At 44.0% G+C, this 17,031-nt stretch overlaps 2 protein-coding genes across 3 annotated transcripts in view; both read right to left on the reverse strand.

Annotated features, from left to right (window-relative positions):
• Positions 1-2,573, reverse strand: part of NRG2 (neuregulin 2) — a 236,332-nt gene extending 233,759 nt beyond the window's left edge. The window contains exon 1 of the mRNA XM_060179230.1: positions 1,712-2,573. Coding sequence (XP_060035213.1) covers positions 1,712-2,423 — 712 coding nt within the window. The 5' untranslated portion in view covers positions 2,424-2,573. The remainder of the gene's footprint in view (positions 1-1,711) is intronic.
• The window catches only part of PFDN1 (prefoldin subunit 1), a 964,801-nt gene that overhangs the window by 629,486 nt on the left and 318,284 nt on the right, over positions 1-17,031 (reverse strand). The window lies entirely within an intron of this gene.

A 17,031-nucleotide genomic window follows, 5' to 3' on the forward strand; every position in this document is an offset into this window, starting at 1 on the left:
TTTTACTATTTCCCACTGCACAGTACAGTTCCACAGCTCCCCCAAGGAATCTCAGGTAAAATACTTAACAGAACAACAACAACAACAAAAAATTTTTTGAGATCCTTAACTGGTCTCAACTTGTCATTATAAAACATTTCAAGCATAAAAACCAACACTAACGAGCAGCTAACAATATTTCTCAGAATGTCAGAATAATCACCAATGTTCTTTTTACTCTCCTTATAATGACACTGTAAGATTCTTCTGAATAAAGTGATCCCAGTTAATCAAGTACCCAGATATGCTCCCCCACTAAACTGTGTTTTCTGCAGCAGAAGGAGGAGTGTCAGAGGTGGGGGTAGGATAGGGAAAAAGAAGCTTCAAGAGTCAAAGCTGTTGTCAAAGGTCTAGAAAAATTTGGACAGTGTAGCTTCCTATGAGCTGGGGCTCATTCTCTGCTGCTCCAACTTTATCTGCACTGCCCAGAATCAGTTAGCAAAAAGGTAAGCATACCTGCCCCAACTTCTAAGATAGTTCAGGACATTTATCATAATTCACTGATTACACAACTCAGAGAGCTACACAACCACCACTAAATTAGCTGGGACAAAAAAAAAAAAAAAAAGAAAGAAAGAAAGAAAAGAAAAAGAAATTCCCAAATAAATAAGCACCAGACAAGTTAATTCCAAATACTTGAGTGTGGGAACAATTTGGTTTAGAGCATCTTATTGAGACCTAAGTACTAGTTTCAGGGACAATAAGAGACAGCTCTTAAGCTGGCTTTCTTTGACTTTCAACGTGGGAGCCCTCCATGCCCTGCTGCATAGCTGTACAGACTTCAACATTTTGTTCCCAATCACTTGCATTCCCATACAACACCCAACATCAGAAAGCTGAGAGGTGCAGTCTACAATCCTGCCAGTAAAGTGTCAGAACTGAACTTCCAGGATGCAGCAGAAGTTACTCTAAATCAGCATCACCACAACCAACAAGGCCTAGTAAAATCTTCCAGAAACAGCCCAGAGAGGTGCGTGCTTGCTAGTCCTGTTGGTTAAAAAAAATCTGTACAAAGACAAGCAATCACGATGGGGTCAGGGGGGAGCCACATGGAGGTCAAAAAACAGTAGCAGGAAAAAAAAAGTCCAACTATGCCTGCGCCAGCGCTGTGAACACGCAGAGCAGGGAGCCCAGGAGAGGAAGGAAGGAGTGGTTGGGGGCCATCATGCCCTAGGAGAACTTGTGAGAGGAGCCAAGGCCTTCACAGCCTGAGAGTCTGCCCAGCTGCTCCTGCAGACCCTACTAGCCTGGGCAAGCCAGGTCCGGGAGAGCAGAGCGGGCAAGGCCTCTGAGGGTCACTCCTGACTCACTGAGCCTTGGGCCAGCACCTCCTGGACCTCTCCGTCTTCCTGCTGCTACTGGGCTATGATGGCAGCTTTCCAGCCCCACATGCCATACATCAGCCGCAGATCCCTGCTGGCTCAGGGCAGCGCCTCGCCCCCCCCCCCCGGCCCCCGCCCCTGGCACACTTTGAGGTTGATCTCCCCAACCTCAACCACCCACCGTGCCAGGAGCTCTGGCCAAGGCAGCCCCTCTCCTTCCCCCACCTCCCATCCAGCGACTGACCGGGCACCTCCAGGCCTGGGCACCTGCAGCACTTCCCTGCCCCACCCCCATCCTCCAGCACCTCGCCCCTCCCCCCTTTCTCGAGCAGAGGGAGGGGGCGACTCACCGCAGTCGGTGCACAGGATCTTGCCCACCTCTTTCTTGTGGTTTTTACTGTTCGTGTTGAGGGGGGCAAAGGCCGTCTTAAAGACTAAGGGTTGCTCCGTGGGTTCCAGGAAAAAGATGTAGCGCTGGTTCCTTTCGAGCGGCGCGCAGGAGCCCACGCTGATCACCTGCTCGCGCTGCAGCCCCCCGCTCCGGAGCGGCCACTTGTCCAACACCTTCACTAGTGTCACCCGGCCCGAGGCGGGCGGCTCGCGGGTGCTGTTAGAGCTGGAGCCGCCGGCCGGGGCCAACCCCTGCACCTTGCCCTCCACCACCACGGGCGCCTTGTACGCCTGGTCCTGCACCGACTTGAGGCTAGGCGAATAGCAGGCAAGCGACACCCCGAAGAGCAGCATGGAGAAGCCGGGGGCCGGGTCGCGCCTCATGCCGCCGGCGGCTGCGGCTCGCGACCGGGCGGCGGCTCTCGGGGTTGCGGGGCTGCGGGGCTGCGGTTGTTGCGGCGGCCGCGGCTCTGGGGGCGCAGCGGGACCCGAGATGCTGCTGCTGCTGTGGCGGCTGCTGCTCCTGCTGCTGCTGCTGCTGCTGCTGCTGCGGCTGCTGCTCTCGCTGCTGCTGCTCCTCTCGCTGCTGCTGCTGCTGTTGTCGCTGTCGCTGCTGCACCGACTCTTCTCCAGTGGCGGCGGCGGCAGCGCTGAGCAGCAAACCTGCCGCATCTGGCCAGGCCATTTGGGGGGCTCCGCCGCTCCGCTGCCGCCGCCTTGGGAGGGGAAACAGAGCCCGCAGGAAAACCGGAAACAGCGTAACGTTAGCGCCTGGTAGCCCTCCACCCGCAGCCCGGGGAGGTGGCCGCTCTGGCAGGGCAGGCGGCGGCGGGCGGGCCGCGGTACGCAGCGGCGCCGCGCTCCCTCCCTGCGCGCGGGGCCAGAGGAGGCTGCGGAGGACGGCGCCCGCCCACTGCTCTCTCGCGCCCCCTCTCCCCTCCCGCCGAATGTGGAGCGCGGCTTCTGCAGGGGAAGCTGGGGACTGCACTGCTCTGCTTCAGGGCCCGCAGGGGCGCGGGAGGAATCGTGCTCCCCTTTGCTCTGGGGATTTCTCTGCGTGACCGGGGGTGGGTGTGGGGGACAGCCAAGGAGGAGAGAGGGCAGAGTAGAGATACCAGGTTCTGCCACCGTCCTAGGAACGTGGGAGTGGGACACCTGGCGTACCCCTGCCGGGAACCAGAAGACTGCCACCGCCGTGGTGTGGTGGGCCTACCTCCTGCGTTGTCCCCTTGCCGGGGAAGACCCCAGAGGACGGTCCTTAATGGAACCCACGTGCTCAGTCCTCCTACTGCCTGGCGAGCGCTTGGGGATTAAGTTGAGTGCTTGAGTTGAGGTGGGGGAATACCCTTATACCGTCTTTTTTTTTTTTTTTTTAAGAGAGAATTGGGGTTGCATGGTCTTGGCTTGACATTGAGAACACCTAGCCAGAGACAGTGGTTGGAAGGAGGGCCAGTTCCTATGGGTCCCGGTTTGCAGTCCTCCAGACTCCAAGCAGACTAGACTGCACACCAGGCAACCTCATCTTTCAGAAGCGCTCCCTAAGGGAGATGAGGGCTTTTGCAGCCAACCTGAGAGGCTGTCAAGACCAGAGGCTGCTCCCTGAGAAAGAGCTTCTTCTTTTAAAAACTCTAATGATTGTAAGAAGCAAGGGAGTTTGCTTCACTGGTCCCACATCTGGTTTGAAAAAACAAATTCACAGACCTTTCTTCTCCTGTCAAGTAAAGGAATTTTCAGTATCCAGCTTAATTCCTTAAAGGATATGGAACCCAGAAATTCCACTGAGATTTTGGAGAATTGTACCTCTAACTGGGCCCACAGGAAACTGGCCCAAGGATATCTGATGTAGGCCTGGACTACTATTCTGGAAAAGGAGGAGGAAACTGAAACTATTTCCTAGCTGTGGAAGAGATGCCTCAAGCTCAATATGGCCAAAGTCACAGACATTGCTTCCCCCACCTCACTCCAAATCCACTATAATTATTAATGGTGGTTTTTTTTTTAGTGTTTATCTTGGTCACCCAGCCCATTCATTCTATGAAGTCCCATAGGCTCACCTTATTATCCCTCATCAGTTCAATTGCCAAGCCCTTTTAAAGAAAAATTCTGTTTTTTTCCTCCTCAGTTCTGCCATGAGTACCTTAGGGTCAAATATCCTCATCGTCTCTCAACTGGACTATGCAAAGCCTCCTGACTGGCCTTCACAACTTTTGCCTCATCATCCACCTCCAGCCCGACTACAACCAGAGTGATATTTCTTAAAAATAAATAAATAAAGTAAATATGATCTGGCCATACCACTGATCATAGGAATAAAGTCCAAATGTTTCAGCATGGTTTTTCATGGACTCCCTCTGCCTAGTCAGTTACATACTCTAGAAGCCAACTGCCTGGACTAGCAATCATCAGCACACTAGATTGTTTCTCAGTGTCCTTCTGCACATAATGTTCCTTGTATCCAGGAAGACTAATTTCCACCTTGCCCACCTGGAAAGTTGTTATAACCTGAGCTCAGCATTATACCACATCCTTACCTTCCTATACTTTTTAAAAATATTTATTTATTTATTCCCTTTTGTTGCCCTTGTTTTATTGTTGAAGTTATTGTTGTTGTTATTGATGTCATTGTTGTTGGATAGGACAGAGAGAAATGGAGAGAGATGGGGAAGACAGAGAGGGGGAGAGAAAGACAGACACCTGCAGACCTGTTTCACCGCCAGTGAAGCGACTCCCCTGCAGGTGGGGAGCTGAGGGCTAGAACTGGGATCCTTATGTGGGTCCTTGCGCTTTGCACCATGTGCGCTTAACCCAGCTTAACCCACTGCTCCACCCCCTGACTCCCACCTTCCTACACTTTTATCTCCATCCCCACCACCATATATATATATATACATGAACACACAAACACGGACTGTACTTCAAGGTGCTAAGTTTTAGGTGTTTTTTTATGTATTTTTATTGTGAGAGTGAGACTAAATCACTGCTTTGTCTACAAATTGGATCTAAAGCCTTATGCATGCACGACATGTGCTTTACCACTGAGCCATTTCTACGGTCCTCTGAATTAGAACCATCATCGGTTTAGGCACCTTAAGAGCAGGAGCTATGTCCTATGTCCTATTAGACTTTGAATCCTTATCCAAAGGAAAATCAAACACAGTATCAGTCACAAAATAAGGATCAGAAAATCTTCAATGAAGGGACAAGGAAAGAATGAAAACTGAAAACTGAAAACTGAAAAAGAAGATAAGGAAGATAGCACAACAATTAGGTTACGCAAAATGACTTTCATACCTGAGGCTCCAAGGTCCCAATTTCAATCCCCTTCACCACCAGAAGCCAGAACTGAGCAGTGTTCCAGTAAAAATAAATAAATAAACATAGCAACAATTTTTTAAAGGAAATAATTTTTTAAAAAAGAACACTGAGACAACAGTTCTCTTAAAAACTCTTATAGTGGGGAGTCGGGCGGTAGCACAGAGGGTTAAGCGTGCGGCAGGAAGCATGCAAGGACCAGCATAAGGATCTGGGTTCGAGCCTCGCCCCCTCCACCTGCAGGGGAGTCACTTCACAAGCGGTGAAGCAGGTCTGCAGGTGTCTTATCTGTCTTCCCCTCCTCTCTCCATTTCTCTCTGTCCTATCCAACAATGATGACATCAATAACAATAATAACTATAACAATAAAACAAGGGCAACAAAAGGGAATAAATAAATATATTTTTTAAAAAACTCTTATAGTGAAGATTGCCAATTTAATCAATGGAAGAAATAGTTCCCATGTTCACTAAAATTAAAAGAAAAAGATAGAGGGGCCAGGTGGTAGCACACCTGGTTAAGCTCACATGTTACAATGTGCAAGGACCTGACCTGGGTTCAAGCCCCCCAGTCCCCACCTGAAGGGGGAAAGCTTTGCGAGTGGTGAATCAGTCCTGCAGGTGTCTCTCTGCCTCTCTCCCTCTACCACCCCCTCCCCTCTCAATTTCTGGCTCTCTCTATCCAATAAATAAATAAAAGTAATTAAAAAAAAACAGAAAAACTGTAAGGTACTTATTAAAAAAAAAAAAGGAAAAGGTAGGAAGAGTGATCCTGGAGATGGCACAGTGGATAAAGCCTTGGACTCTCAAGCATGAACTCAGCACTACATGTACCAAAGGGTCCTGGTTCTTTCGCTTTCTGTCTTTTTCTTTCTCCACCTATCCCTCTCATTCATAAAACATTTTAAAAAGAAAGAAAGGAGAAAAGGAAGGAAGAAAAGAAGGAAGAGTAGTTCCAGGGAGGAAAAGGAACTTATTCAAGATCACACACAGCCAGGTCTGCACTCAGTCTTCCGTTTCAGAGATTAGAGAGGTGGTGAAGAACTTGAGCTCTAGAGTCAAGCAGAGTTGGGTATCCAGCCAGTTTTCTTTTTTTTTTTATTTCTTTATTGGGGAATTAATGTTTTACATTCAACACTAAATACAATAGATTGTACATGCATAACATTCCCCAGTTTCCCACATAACAATACAACCCCCACTAGGTCCTCTATCATCCTTCATGGACCTGTATTCTCCCCACCACCCACCCACCCCAGAGTCTTTTACTTTGGTGCAATACGCCAACTCCATTTCAGGTTCTACTTGTGTTTTCTTTTCTGATCTTGTTTTTCAACTTCTGCCTGAGAGTGAGATCATCCCATATTCATCCTTCTGTTTCTGACTTATTTCACTTAACATGAATTTTTCAAGGTTCAAGCCAGTTTTCTAACTTATTAACTTCATGGTGAGTATATTTCACTTTCTAGGCCTTAATTTCTTTATCAGTTTCGTGAAGATAAGAATAGGATCAAATTTGGGAGTTGGGCAGTAGCGCAGCGGGTTAAGTGCACGTAGTGCAAAGCACAAGGATTGGTGTAAGGATCCCAGTTCGAGCACCCAGCTCACCACCTGCAGGGGAGTTGCTTCACAAGTGGTGAAATAGGTCTGCAGGTGTCTATCTTTCTCTCCCCCTCTCTTTCTTCCCCTCCTCTCTCTATTTCTCTCTGTCCTATGCAACAACTACAATGACATCAATAATAATAATGACATGACTACAACAATAAAACAACAAGGGCAACAAAAGGGAATAAATAAATATTTAAAAAGAATAGGATCTAATTCGTAATTTTTTGTTTTGCTCATTGTGTACTTATGAGATAATAACCAGCTGAATAGCTTTTCTGTGCCAATTACCAATGCCAGTACTGGCCACTTGGTATGATCAGTGAGCCAAACTGATTCTGTCTGTCCTGCTCTCAAAGCTTATACTCTAGTTGGGAAGATATTTGTATACCAATAGAAAAATAGTTAACTCATTGTTTTTCACCCACTTGGCAAAGTTTCCAAGAGTTAACTCATTGTTTATAGGGGCACATGTCCTGAAGGAAATAAACAAGAAGAAATGATAGGGAATAATGGAAAAGAAAGAGGGTAGGTCCACTAGGATAAGGGAAAGCTTCTCTAAGGAGATAACACTTTGACAGAAACTAAAAGGATTTGAAGAATGTAGATTGTGTGAGATAAGTGTAAAGCACTCAGAATAATGTCTGCTGCTGGATAAGGGCAAAATTAATGTTGGATATTATCAATACTTTCCCAGTACCAGTAAGAGTGGAGAATCTATGAGTGGTATATAGATATTACAGATTAAGATTTTCCATGGCTAAAAAATACAATTTTTTCAATAAATTCCATTATGATAAATAAAAATACACATTTCTCTTTCTGTATATTCAGTTTAAAGAATAACAAGACAAAAGTACAATAGAGAGAAATAAGGTGAAGAAGAGTGATAACTAACATCTGTTTTCATTTTTGTCTTTTTCTGAAGGATAAAGAAATATTTGTAAAGTATAGATTACCTTTGAAAGGGCACAGCATTGTATTCCCTTTTGGATGTTGTAAATTTTTGTTTCATATACTATCTTATGAGAAAAAAATTTGAGAAGAGTCTCTAATTTTATACTGTTAGGCTTTTATCAGATATTTTCTCAATCTAAAGCTACTTATCTAAAAAGCTACTTATGTCATGGGATTTGAATTTTTAACTTAAAATAAGCTTATGCTAAAATGAGTTGGGAGTCATTAAATGTTACACTCTTTCGAATGCAAAGGTAAGTTTTAAGCTCCAATAGTCTACTAGAATTCCTCCAGCCACAGGAAGTGAGGACATAGGCAGAGACTTCTAAAGAAAAGAGAAATGGATACCTTGGTCAGGAGATGGCTTATCCAGTAGGGTTCATGCCTTGCCATGTACATGGCCCTGGGGCAGAGCTCAGGAATAACATGAGAAAGCTGCCACACTGGGGAAAGCTCTGGTGCTGCAGTGTCTCCCCCTCTTGCCACTTCTCTCTCATGTTATCTCTCTGTAAATTTATATATATGTTGGCTCAGGAGTGGTGAAATCATGCATTCTGCACTGGCACAGAAAGGAAGAAAGGGAGAAAAGGATAAAGAAAGAAAGAAAGAAAGAAAGAAAGAAAGAAAGAAAGAAGAAAGAAAGAAAGAAAGAAAGAAAGAAAGAAAGAAAGAAAGAAAGAAAGAAAAAGAAGAGTGCCAGGTGGTGGTGCACCTGGTTGAGTGAACATGTTACAGTGCACAAGGACCCAGGTTCGAGCCCCCAGCCCCCACTTGCAAGGGGAATGCTTTGCAAGTGGTGAAGCAGTGTTGCAGGTGTCTCTCTGTCTCTCCCTCTCTGTCGTCCCCTTCCCTTCCCTCTCAACTTTTGGCTGTCTCTATCCAGTAAATAAAAATAAAGATAATAAATAAATAAATAAATAAATAAATAAATAAATAAATAAAGGGATAGGAGAGAGAGGGAGAAGAAGGGACCTGTCCAGATATCATATCTTTTTTTTCTCTTTTGTTGCCCTTGTTTTGTTTTTTTTTAATCATTGTTGTTGTTACTGCTGTTGTTATTTTTGGATAGGACAGAGAGAAATCGAGAGAGGAGGGCAAGACAGAGGGGGGAGAGAAAGACAGATGCCTGCAGACCTGCTTCACTGCTTGTAAAACTACCCCCCTTCAGGTGGGGAGTGGGGGCTCGAACTGGGATCCTTAAGCCATGTGCGCTTAACCCGCTACACTATCACCTGACCCTCAGATATTTTCAAAGTGTAAAGTATAAGAATGTACTCTTATAGGATTCAGGTAGTGGTGCACCTGGTTGAGCACAAATGGATAACTTACCATATACAAGGACCTAGGTTCAAGCCCCCAGTCCCCACCTGCAAGGACCTGAATGGAGATCCCACTTTGCCTGTCATTTGGGCAAGTTACTAAACTTCTCACATCTCTTCATTTTTGTGAAATGTGAAGTTGCCAAACCATGAAGGTAGAAACCTGAAATTCCTGACATGCAACAGGCCTTTCATAAATGGTAGCTGTTGTTATTTTTATAAAGTTACATTATTTTTATTCCATTTATGGAACTGACACAAAAGCAGGTTCAGAGCATTAAGATTTTATGTTTCTCTATTTATTTATGAGTGAGAAAGGAGAGAGACAAGGAGAGAGAGAGACACCACAGTGCTGCTCAGCGCTGACATAAGGTGGTGTCAAGGATATAACCTCTGGAGTCTCAGATATGCAAGTTCTCTCTAAAAGGCAGAGACACTTCCTCTGCTTTCCAGATTTAGTTCCTAAGATGAGCATGCAAATTCATTTCAATACTTAGGAGAAAGTCAAACAGTATTGGACACTCCTAGGAAACCAAATACCCTGCTCTTCAGTACTAAATGGTTGAAGAGTAAGTGTACACTCTTTGTTTTATTTTATTTTTATTATTTATTTACTTACATATTGGATAAAGACAGAGAAAAACGGAGAGAAAGGGAAGATAGAGAGAGAGAAAGAAACTTGCAACACTGCTTCATCACTTTTTTTTTGCCTCCAGTGTTATTGCTGGGGCTCGGTGCCTGCACTGTGAATCCACTGCTCCTGGAGGCCATCTTTTTTCCATTGTTGCTGTTGTTGCTGCTGCTGCATGGTTGTTGTTGGATAAGACAAAGAGAAATTGAGAGAGATGGGGAAGACAGAGAGAGAGAAAGACATTTGCAGACCTGCTTCACTGCTTGTGAAGCGCCCACCCCCCTTGTAGGTGGGGAGCCGGGGCTTGAACTGGGATCCTTGAGCAGGTCCCTGTGAGCAGGTCCCTGTGCTTCACACTATGTGCACTTAACCGGGTGTGCTACTGCTCAGCCCCCGCTTCATCACCTTTGAACCCGCTTTTGTGGCAATTCCATAACTGATTATAAAAACAACAATAACTACCATTTATAAACGGCCTGTTGCTTGTCAGAAACTTCAGGTTTCTACCTTCATGCTCTGGCAACTTCACATATTACAAAATAAAGAGATGTGAGAGGTTTAGTAACTTGCCCAAATGACAGGCAAAGTGGGAGTCCCGCAGGTTGCACATTGCCACAGCACTGTCTTTGTGCACATCTGCCTCCACTGCTCACTACAGAACTGCATGTTTCTCAGCCTCACTTCATTGTTTCTTGAGAGGCCGCTGATCACTCCAGACTGCTTTCCCCAACCTCATACCACTGGAAACTCGGAACACTGAAGAGCAAGTGGCATAGGCATCGTTTTACCAAATGATGAAGAAAATGGAGACACTGAGAGAATATCAGTGGTTTCCTCAATATGTCAAAACTACTGCTAGGGCCAGTATTTATCACAGAATTAGGGAAGTGACTCTATAGGAAAATGTTTGCATTGCATATATGAGGTCCTGGGACCACTGTGACAGAGTATTGCTCTGGTCTCTCTCACATAATATAATATAATATAATATAATATAATATAATATAATATAATATAATATAATATAATATAATATAATATAATATAATACAATACAATATAATATAGATTCAGGTTGAGCACACATGCCCAGGTTCAAGCCCCTGATCCCTACCTGCAGGGGGAGCTTCACAAAGTGGTGAAGCAGGGCTTGAGGTGTCTCTCTCTTTCTCTCTCTCTATCTCTATCTCTTCTTCTTTCATGAGTTCTCTCTGTTTCTAATCAATAAATGAATAAATTATATATAAACATATATGATGTGCATGCAAATTTATTTCAATACTTAGGAAAAAGTCAATATAGTATTGGACACTCCTAGGAAACCAAACACCATATAAATATATATGATTCATCTCAGACTCATAATAATTTTGGGAGTTTTGGCTTTCATTTCCATTACTTGAGGTAAAACTGACAAAAGCACTGGAAATATATTTAAGATATGCATAGTGACAATTTGATATGCTGATATGTTATAAAAGAAATCCTGCAATTAACTTAATTAAAACATGTCACCTCTTTTTTTCATGACATGTAAGTTCTATTCTATTTTCAGTTATACCACACAGTGTTATCAACTATAATAGGCATGTATGTATGAGATCCTAAAAGTATGGTTTTGTTTTTGTTTTGCTACCACAGGGGCTTGGCTGCTACATGGCTCCACCATTTCCAGGAACCACCACCCCCCCGTGTCTCTCTCTCTCCCTCTCTCTCTCTCTCTCTCTCTCTCTCTCTACACACACACACACACACACACACATCAAGGTGAGAGATAAAGAAGGACAAACACCTACAGCACTGTTCTACCACTCATGAAGCTTTCCCCCTGCAGGTGGGGAGTGGGGACTTCAACCTAGATCCTATACACTCTACTGTGTGAGCCACCGCCCTCTCTCCTGAAGCACATTCATTTTATAACTGAAAAGTTATATCCTTTTGCCAACCTCTTCTCCTTCCCAAACTCCAGCCACCGAGCTTTTTTTCTTTTCCTTTATTGGGGGCTTAATGGTTTACAGTCAACAGTAAAATACAGTAGTTTATACATGTGTAACATTTCTCAGTTTTCCACGTAACAATTCAGTCCTCTCTAGGTCTCCTGTGCCATGATGTTCCAGGACCTGGACCCTTCCTCCCCAACCCCAGAATCATTTACATTGGTGCAATACACCAACTCCTGTCCAAGTTGGAGCAATCATTTTTGCCCCTTGTATCTATTGAATATGAATCTGGATTTATCTTAAAGATTCCACATATACTTGATACCATGTCATATTTGCCATCCTCTGTCTTGTTTCATTTAGCATAATGTCCACAGCTTCATCCATGTTGTTGCTAACAGCAGACTTTCTTTTTTCTTTAAGCTGAATAATATTCCATTGTGTATTCATATACCACATCTCTGTTAGCTTTTTGATGGGTACTTAGCTTGTTGCCACACCTTGGCTATTGTGAACAGTGCAAAGATTATGAAAGCGCTGATATTACTTCAAGATAATTTTGCCTCTTTTGTACTAAGCTTGCACTTTCTAACAGAGCCACACAGACAAATAGAAGTCTTATTCTCACTACACCATGGCTCCCTACAAGGTTGTGAAGAAGAAAAAAAAGGTTCATGGTAGCAGTGGGCTGTGTCACTATATAATAATCCCTGAGAACAAAAACAGAAGTAGACAGAATGGTATAGACATTCTGAATGCAAGATAGAACACCCACATGAAAAACTTGGCTTCTTCTCCCAGATCCCTCCCACACAAGATGGGCTTCTTCCAGCTTTAGCCAACTCAAGGCTGCAGAACCAGGTTACATGACTTCCTCTCTCCAGGAGGACTGGCTAGGCAAAGCTATGTGTCTCTGGCCACGGAGAGTCATGGGTCATGCCACACAATTATTGGGCCAGTCTCACTTTCTAAATTAAGTCACTTTGTAAACTCTTTTCTTCTCCTTTTGAGATCTGTTTTCTAAATTTGGCTTCTAGAGTCACTCTCGGGTTCTGTGTGGTTAATTTCTTTTCCTCCAAGGATTTTCAAACAAGGGACTAAGTAGAAAACCGATATTGAGAATCTGAGAGTATTAGCACTGGGGAGAACTTCGGCGTCAGTGTAGCGCAATGTTCTCCTTTCACAGAGGAAGACACAAAAACCTTAGAGATTATTTGATGCGCTCAAGGTCACACAGTCTAGCTAGTGGCAGAAACATCTCTGAGCCCTCGCTCCTTGTCTAATGCACTTTGATCTAAAAATCCTGAGACTCCATTCTTCCAGTGATGCGAGCTTGAGCAAGTCACTTCTTAACAATTCTTCCCCTAGCAAAACTAGAATAATAATATACCTACCTACCTTTGGGGGGTTTTGTAAGGAGTAATGAGATCATTTGTGCAAAATACTTCACACAACACATGAACTGGCCAACACTGTGGCCAACATTGGGCTGCCTGTATCTGAATTCCAGCCTGCCACTTGCTTACCTGGCCTTTTAGCTGAGAGTCACTTCTCTTCTTTGTGCCTGTTTTCTCAGCTGTAAAATGGGTACATAGATGAGAATTCCTGCCTCAGGAAAATTATTGTGAGTGGCAGAAGTTGAAAAACAAGATCAGAAGAGAAGACACAAGGAGAGCCTGAACTGGAGTTTATGTATTGTATTAAAATAAAAGACTCTGGGGTGGGTGGGGGGGAGAGAACAGGTCCAAAAAGGATGACAGAGGACCTAGTGGGGGTTGTATTATTATGTGGAAAACTGAGAAATGTTATGCATGTACAAACTATTATATTTACTGTTGATGTAAAACATTAATCCCCCAATAAAGAAATTTTACAAAATCACTGTGAGTAACCCAAGGAGATGACTTCATCTATTAGAGCACAGAAGATATGTGCTTGAGGCCCCAGAGACCACAAATTCAGTCCCTGACATCACCTTATGCCAGAGCTGAGTGAGTCCTCCAATCCTCACTCTCTCTTTCTCTTCTCATATAAAAAATTTTGAAAAGCTGTCGTGAATCTCGTATGTATGTATACACATACACACACACACATAATCAATCACTTAGAATAATGCTTGGCACATGTTAACTATTACTAGTCTAACTAGAATAACTACTTTCTTATTTTAAGTAGCCATTACTTTGCCCCAAATTCAGAAGTTAAAAAAAATCACCCATATTCATATGTTTTGAACACATGCTAAAAATTTTAAGAGTAGATCCTGATGCTCTAATACATATGTAAATCCTCATTATTGGTATTCCCAGTTCCCAATCAAGAGAGGACATGATTCAATAATTTATAGCCTAGGGTCATGTCAGGAGTCTATTTCCAAATCTGCTGAAAGGGGTAGCCGTCCCTCTGTCTGAGTTGCTCCATCTGGGATAATAATACTTATTTTCTTTGTGAAGTGCTTTGAGACCTTTGAATGAAAAAGTGCTGTGTGAGCATGAATTATTATCTCTTTTCCAGATATCATTTTTAGATTCAAGTTCAGAAGCCTACAAAAATAGGCCACGGTAGAAATGCAATCTGGACACAGATGTATCTGTCCTGTCTTATCATATCAGAAAATATGCCTGTGCATAACGCAATCTTTGGTCTTCTTTTACATGTCTCAGCAGCTTTAATTGGGTTGAGCAAAAATAAGATGTCCCCATGAAGGATGTTTTTGCTGTTTTACATTCAAAAAATTTCCTCCCTCTGTTTTCCTGATTTGTGTATTCAGAATCCCCTCCCGAGGTCAACAGGAACTCTGTGAGTGATTCAGCTCTGGGGGTGTGGGGCAGGAGGAGAAGAAGAAATGACTCTCTTATTCCCAAATCCTCAGGCTCATTTCCCTTTGTGTGTCCAATACAACCTCATTTCTACCTCGTGGTTTCCAGTTCACGTGCACCATTTTTGTTGTTTCCTAGCCATTTCCAATGTCATCCCTGATCAGGAGAGTATAAGACTTTACTTTTCTTGAGTCTTCTTTGCAATTCATAAATGTACTTACTCATCCTACTTATAAGCACTTACTAAAAACCTACTGTGCATACTTCACTGTCGTTTTCGACGGGTTAGGTTGTTTTCACCGGGCTGGCTTCACGGGCAGGTAACAGACGACCAGGGACTCATAGTTGAGCTGTAGGCAGTATCTCTTTATTCATGCAGGACGCAGCACAATCTAAGACGAGCTAAGTTAAACTCAAAGTACAGTACAGTACTCTAAAACTCACAATGCTGTCTTTATATATACTTCCCAAGTAGGGTGGAAACAAGATGTGACGTAGAGAGGGTGGAGAGAAAAGTGACCGGTGAAAATCAGAGTGTGACAAAGAGGGGATCAGGGTGTGACAAGGAGGGGGGGTGGAGCAAAAACATATCATGAAACAGTGGGGATTGAACCAATGCCCTGGAGGGAGGTGCTTGTTAACAGCGGTTATATAAATAGAATGAAGTGGTTATGTAAATAGAATAGTGTTAAGCAGGGGGGATTTAAACCAAATGAAACAGAAAGGGTCTCATGCATACCAACAATTCCCCCTTTCTTTTTAACTAATGGCCATTGTGGGGTGAACAGAAACGTATATCGTACAGGCGTTTTCAAAATAACTGGCATAAGACATGGAAAACAAAATAGGCGAACAGCAATAACCAGTGTGATGCCAAGGGGAGCTTTTCTTGCCTCAAAGGGCAAGGCCTAGCAGGCGAAAGGGCATTTCTTGCCTCTGGGAACGCTTCATGCCTCTGGGGGCATCTCTTGCCTCAAAGGGCGTTTCCTGCCTCTGTGGGCATCTCTTGCCTCTTGGGGCGCTTCATGCCTCTGTGGGCATAACCTAATAAGGAGGGGGAGTTTTCTGCCTCTGGGACAGAGCCTGCAGGCGAGGGAACATGGTCTATAAAGTCTCAAGGCAATTGGCTGAAGTTAGTCTTTGAGAAACACAGCAGCGTGTACCAGTAAGTCCGATGGAGGTGTCAGTCCAAAGTAGCTGACCACAGAAGAAAATGTCAGAGGATGAAATGCTGTACGTCTGTCTCGATGGGGAATGTCGGCCACCAGAATTCTGCTTTTCTGTAGAGAGTGAGCTTTCGAGTCTGTGAATCTGTTTCTTCAGGTCGTGCCAGGTCACATCATTGGTTTCCGGGGGCGATGTCAGAGAACAGGGGTCCAAATGGATTTCCGGGAATTCCATTTGAGTAGATGCTTTTTCATGTGAAGACTTGACAGCTGAAATTCACTTACTTGTCAAACAAAACTTGTAGCAGATTAGAAGTTTACTATCATTGATAACTCCATTATAATTGGAAGTCCTTTCTAGTATCATTTCAAGGTTGTTAAAACACTTTAAACTCAATAAAATGTGGAAAGGTAAACAGAAGAACCATGGTTAAAAGCCTTAGGCATGAGAATAATTAACATAATCATTGCACTATCTGCCCCACCCATAACTCATACAGTTTTCAGGATTAAACATTTCAGATTCATGTCAAGACGTAAAAGAGAAATCATAGGAGGGAAAAAACAATTTTTGAATTGTTTCTGGATGTCTCTAGAAATCATGGCTGCGTCCAGCATTTTTTTTTTTTTAAGTCAATGTCAAACAAAAATTCAGTCATTCAAATCATTCTCTTATGAAACGCAGCTTGAACCAGATTATCAAGATCTCACCATGTAGGATTAAGAATCCCCGGAGGGTGACCTAGTTCAAAAAGCTCCTCGAAATTCCATTTAGGGTGCTTCGGACTGTTACTGCTGGATTGCTTCAGGCACCCATTTTTAAAAGTGTCTTCCCATCGAAGAAAGAATCCAATCAGGAGAGTAGAACTAACCACGTGTCTCCATACTTGGGAACTGCCAGGGTACTGGAGAATGCTCTTCAAATTAGAGTAGTCCTTCTCCATGGGGAACATTCGAGAAGAAGTCCAGAAAGTCCCAGGGGAAATCCCCATGCATATCCCAAGTTCTATGATCACAGTCATAAAGAACCAAATTGTGGCCCGGAGCAAAATGTAGTCCTTTTCCTCAGGAAACATGGGAGAGGGAATCCAGAAAGTCCAAGGAGAAATCTCCGTGCATCTCCCAAGCTCTATGATCCCGGCCATAAGAAACCAAAGTTCCCGGTCAGGGAACCGAAATGTAGCCCAGAGTAAAATGTTCCAGAGACAGACTAACTGTCTCATGATGAAACAGTAGAGGCTTTGGCAAACCTCTTCATAAGTAGAAAGGCAACCCATGGTGGATGGGTAGCCAAGTTTACTTATCTGGACGATGGATGGGTAGGGTCCCACGTTGATGCCGGTCCATGTTTCAGGGCTTATTTCAGGCGCCATATGTCGTTTTCGACGGGTTAGGTTGTTTTCACCGGGCTGGCTTCACGGGCAGGTAACAGACGACCAGGGACTCATAGTTGAGCTGTAGGCAGTATCTCTTTATTCATGCAGGACGCAGCACAATCTAAGACGAGCTAAGTTAAACTCAAAGTACAGTAC

The sequence above is a fragment of the Erinaceus europaeus genome, chromosome 2 (assembly GCF_950295315.1).
Source record: "Erinaceus europaeus chromosome 2, mEriEur2.1, whole genome shotgun sequence".
Taxonomy (NCBI): domain Eukaryota; kingdom Metazoa; phylum Chordata; class Mammalia; order Eulipotyphla; family Erinaceidae; genus Erinaceus; species Erinaceus europaeus.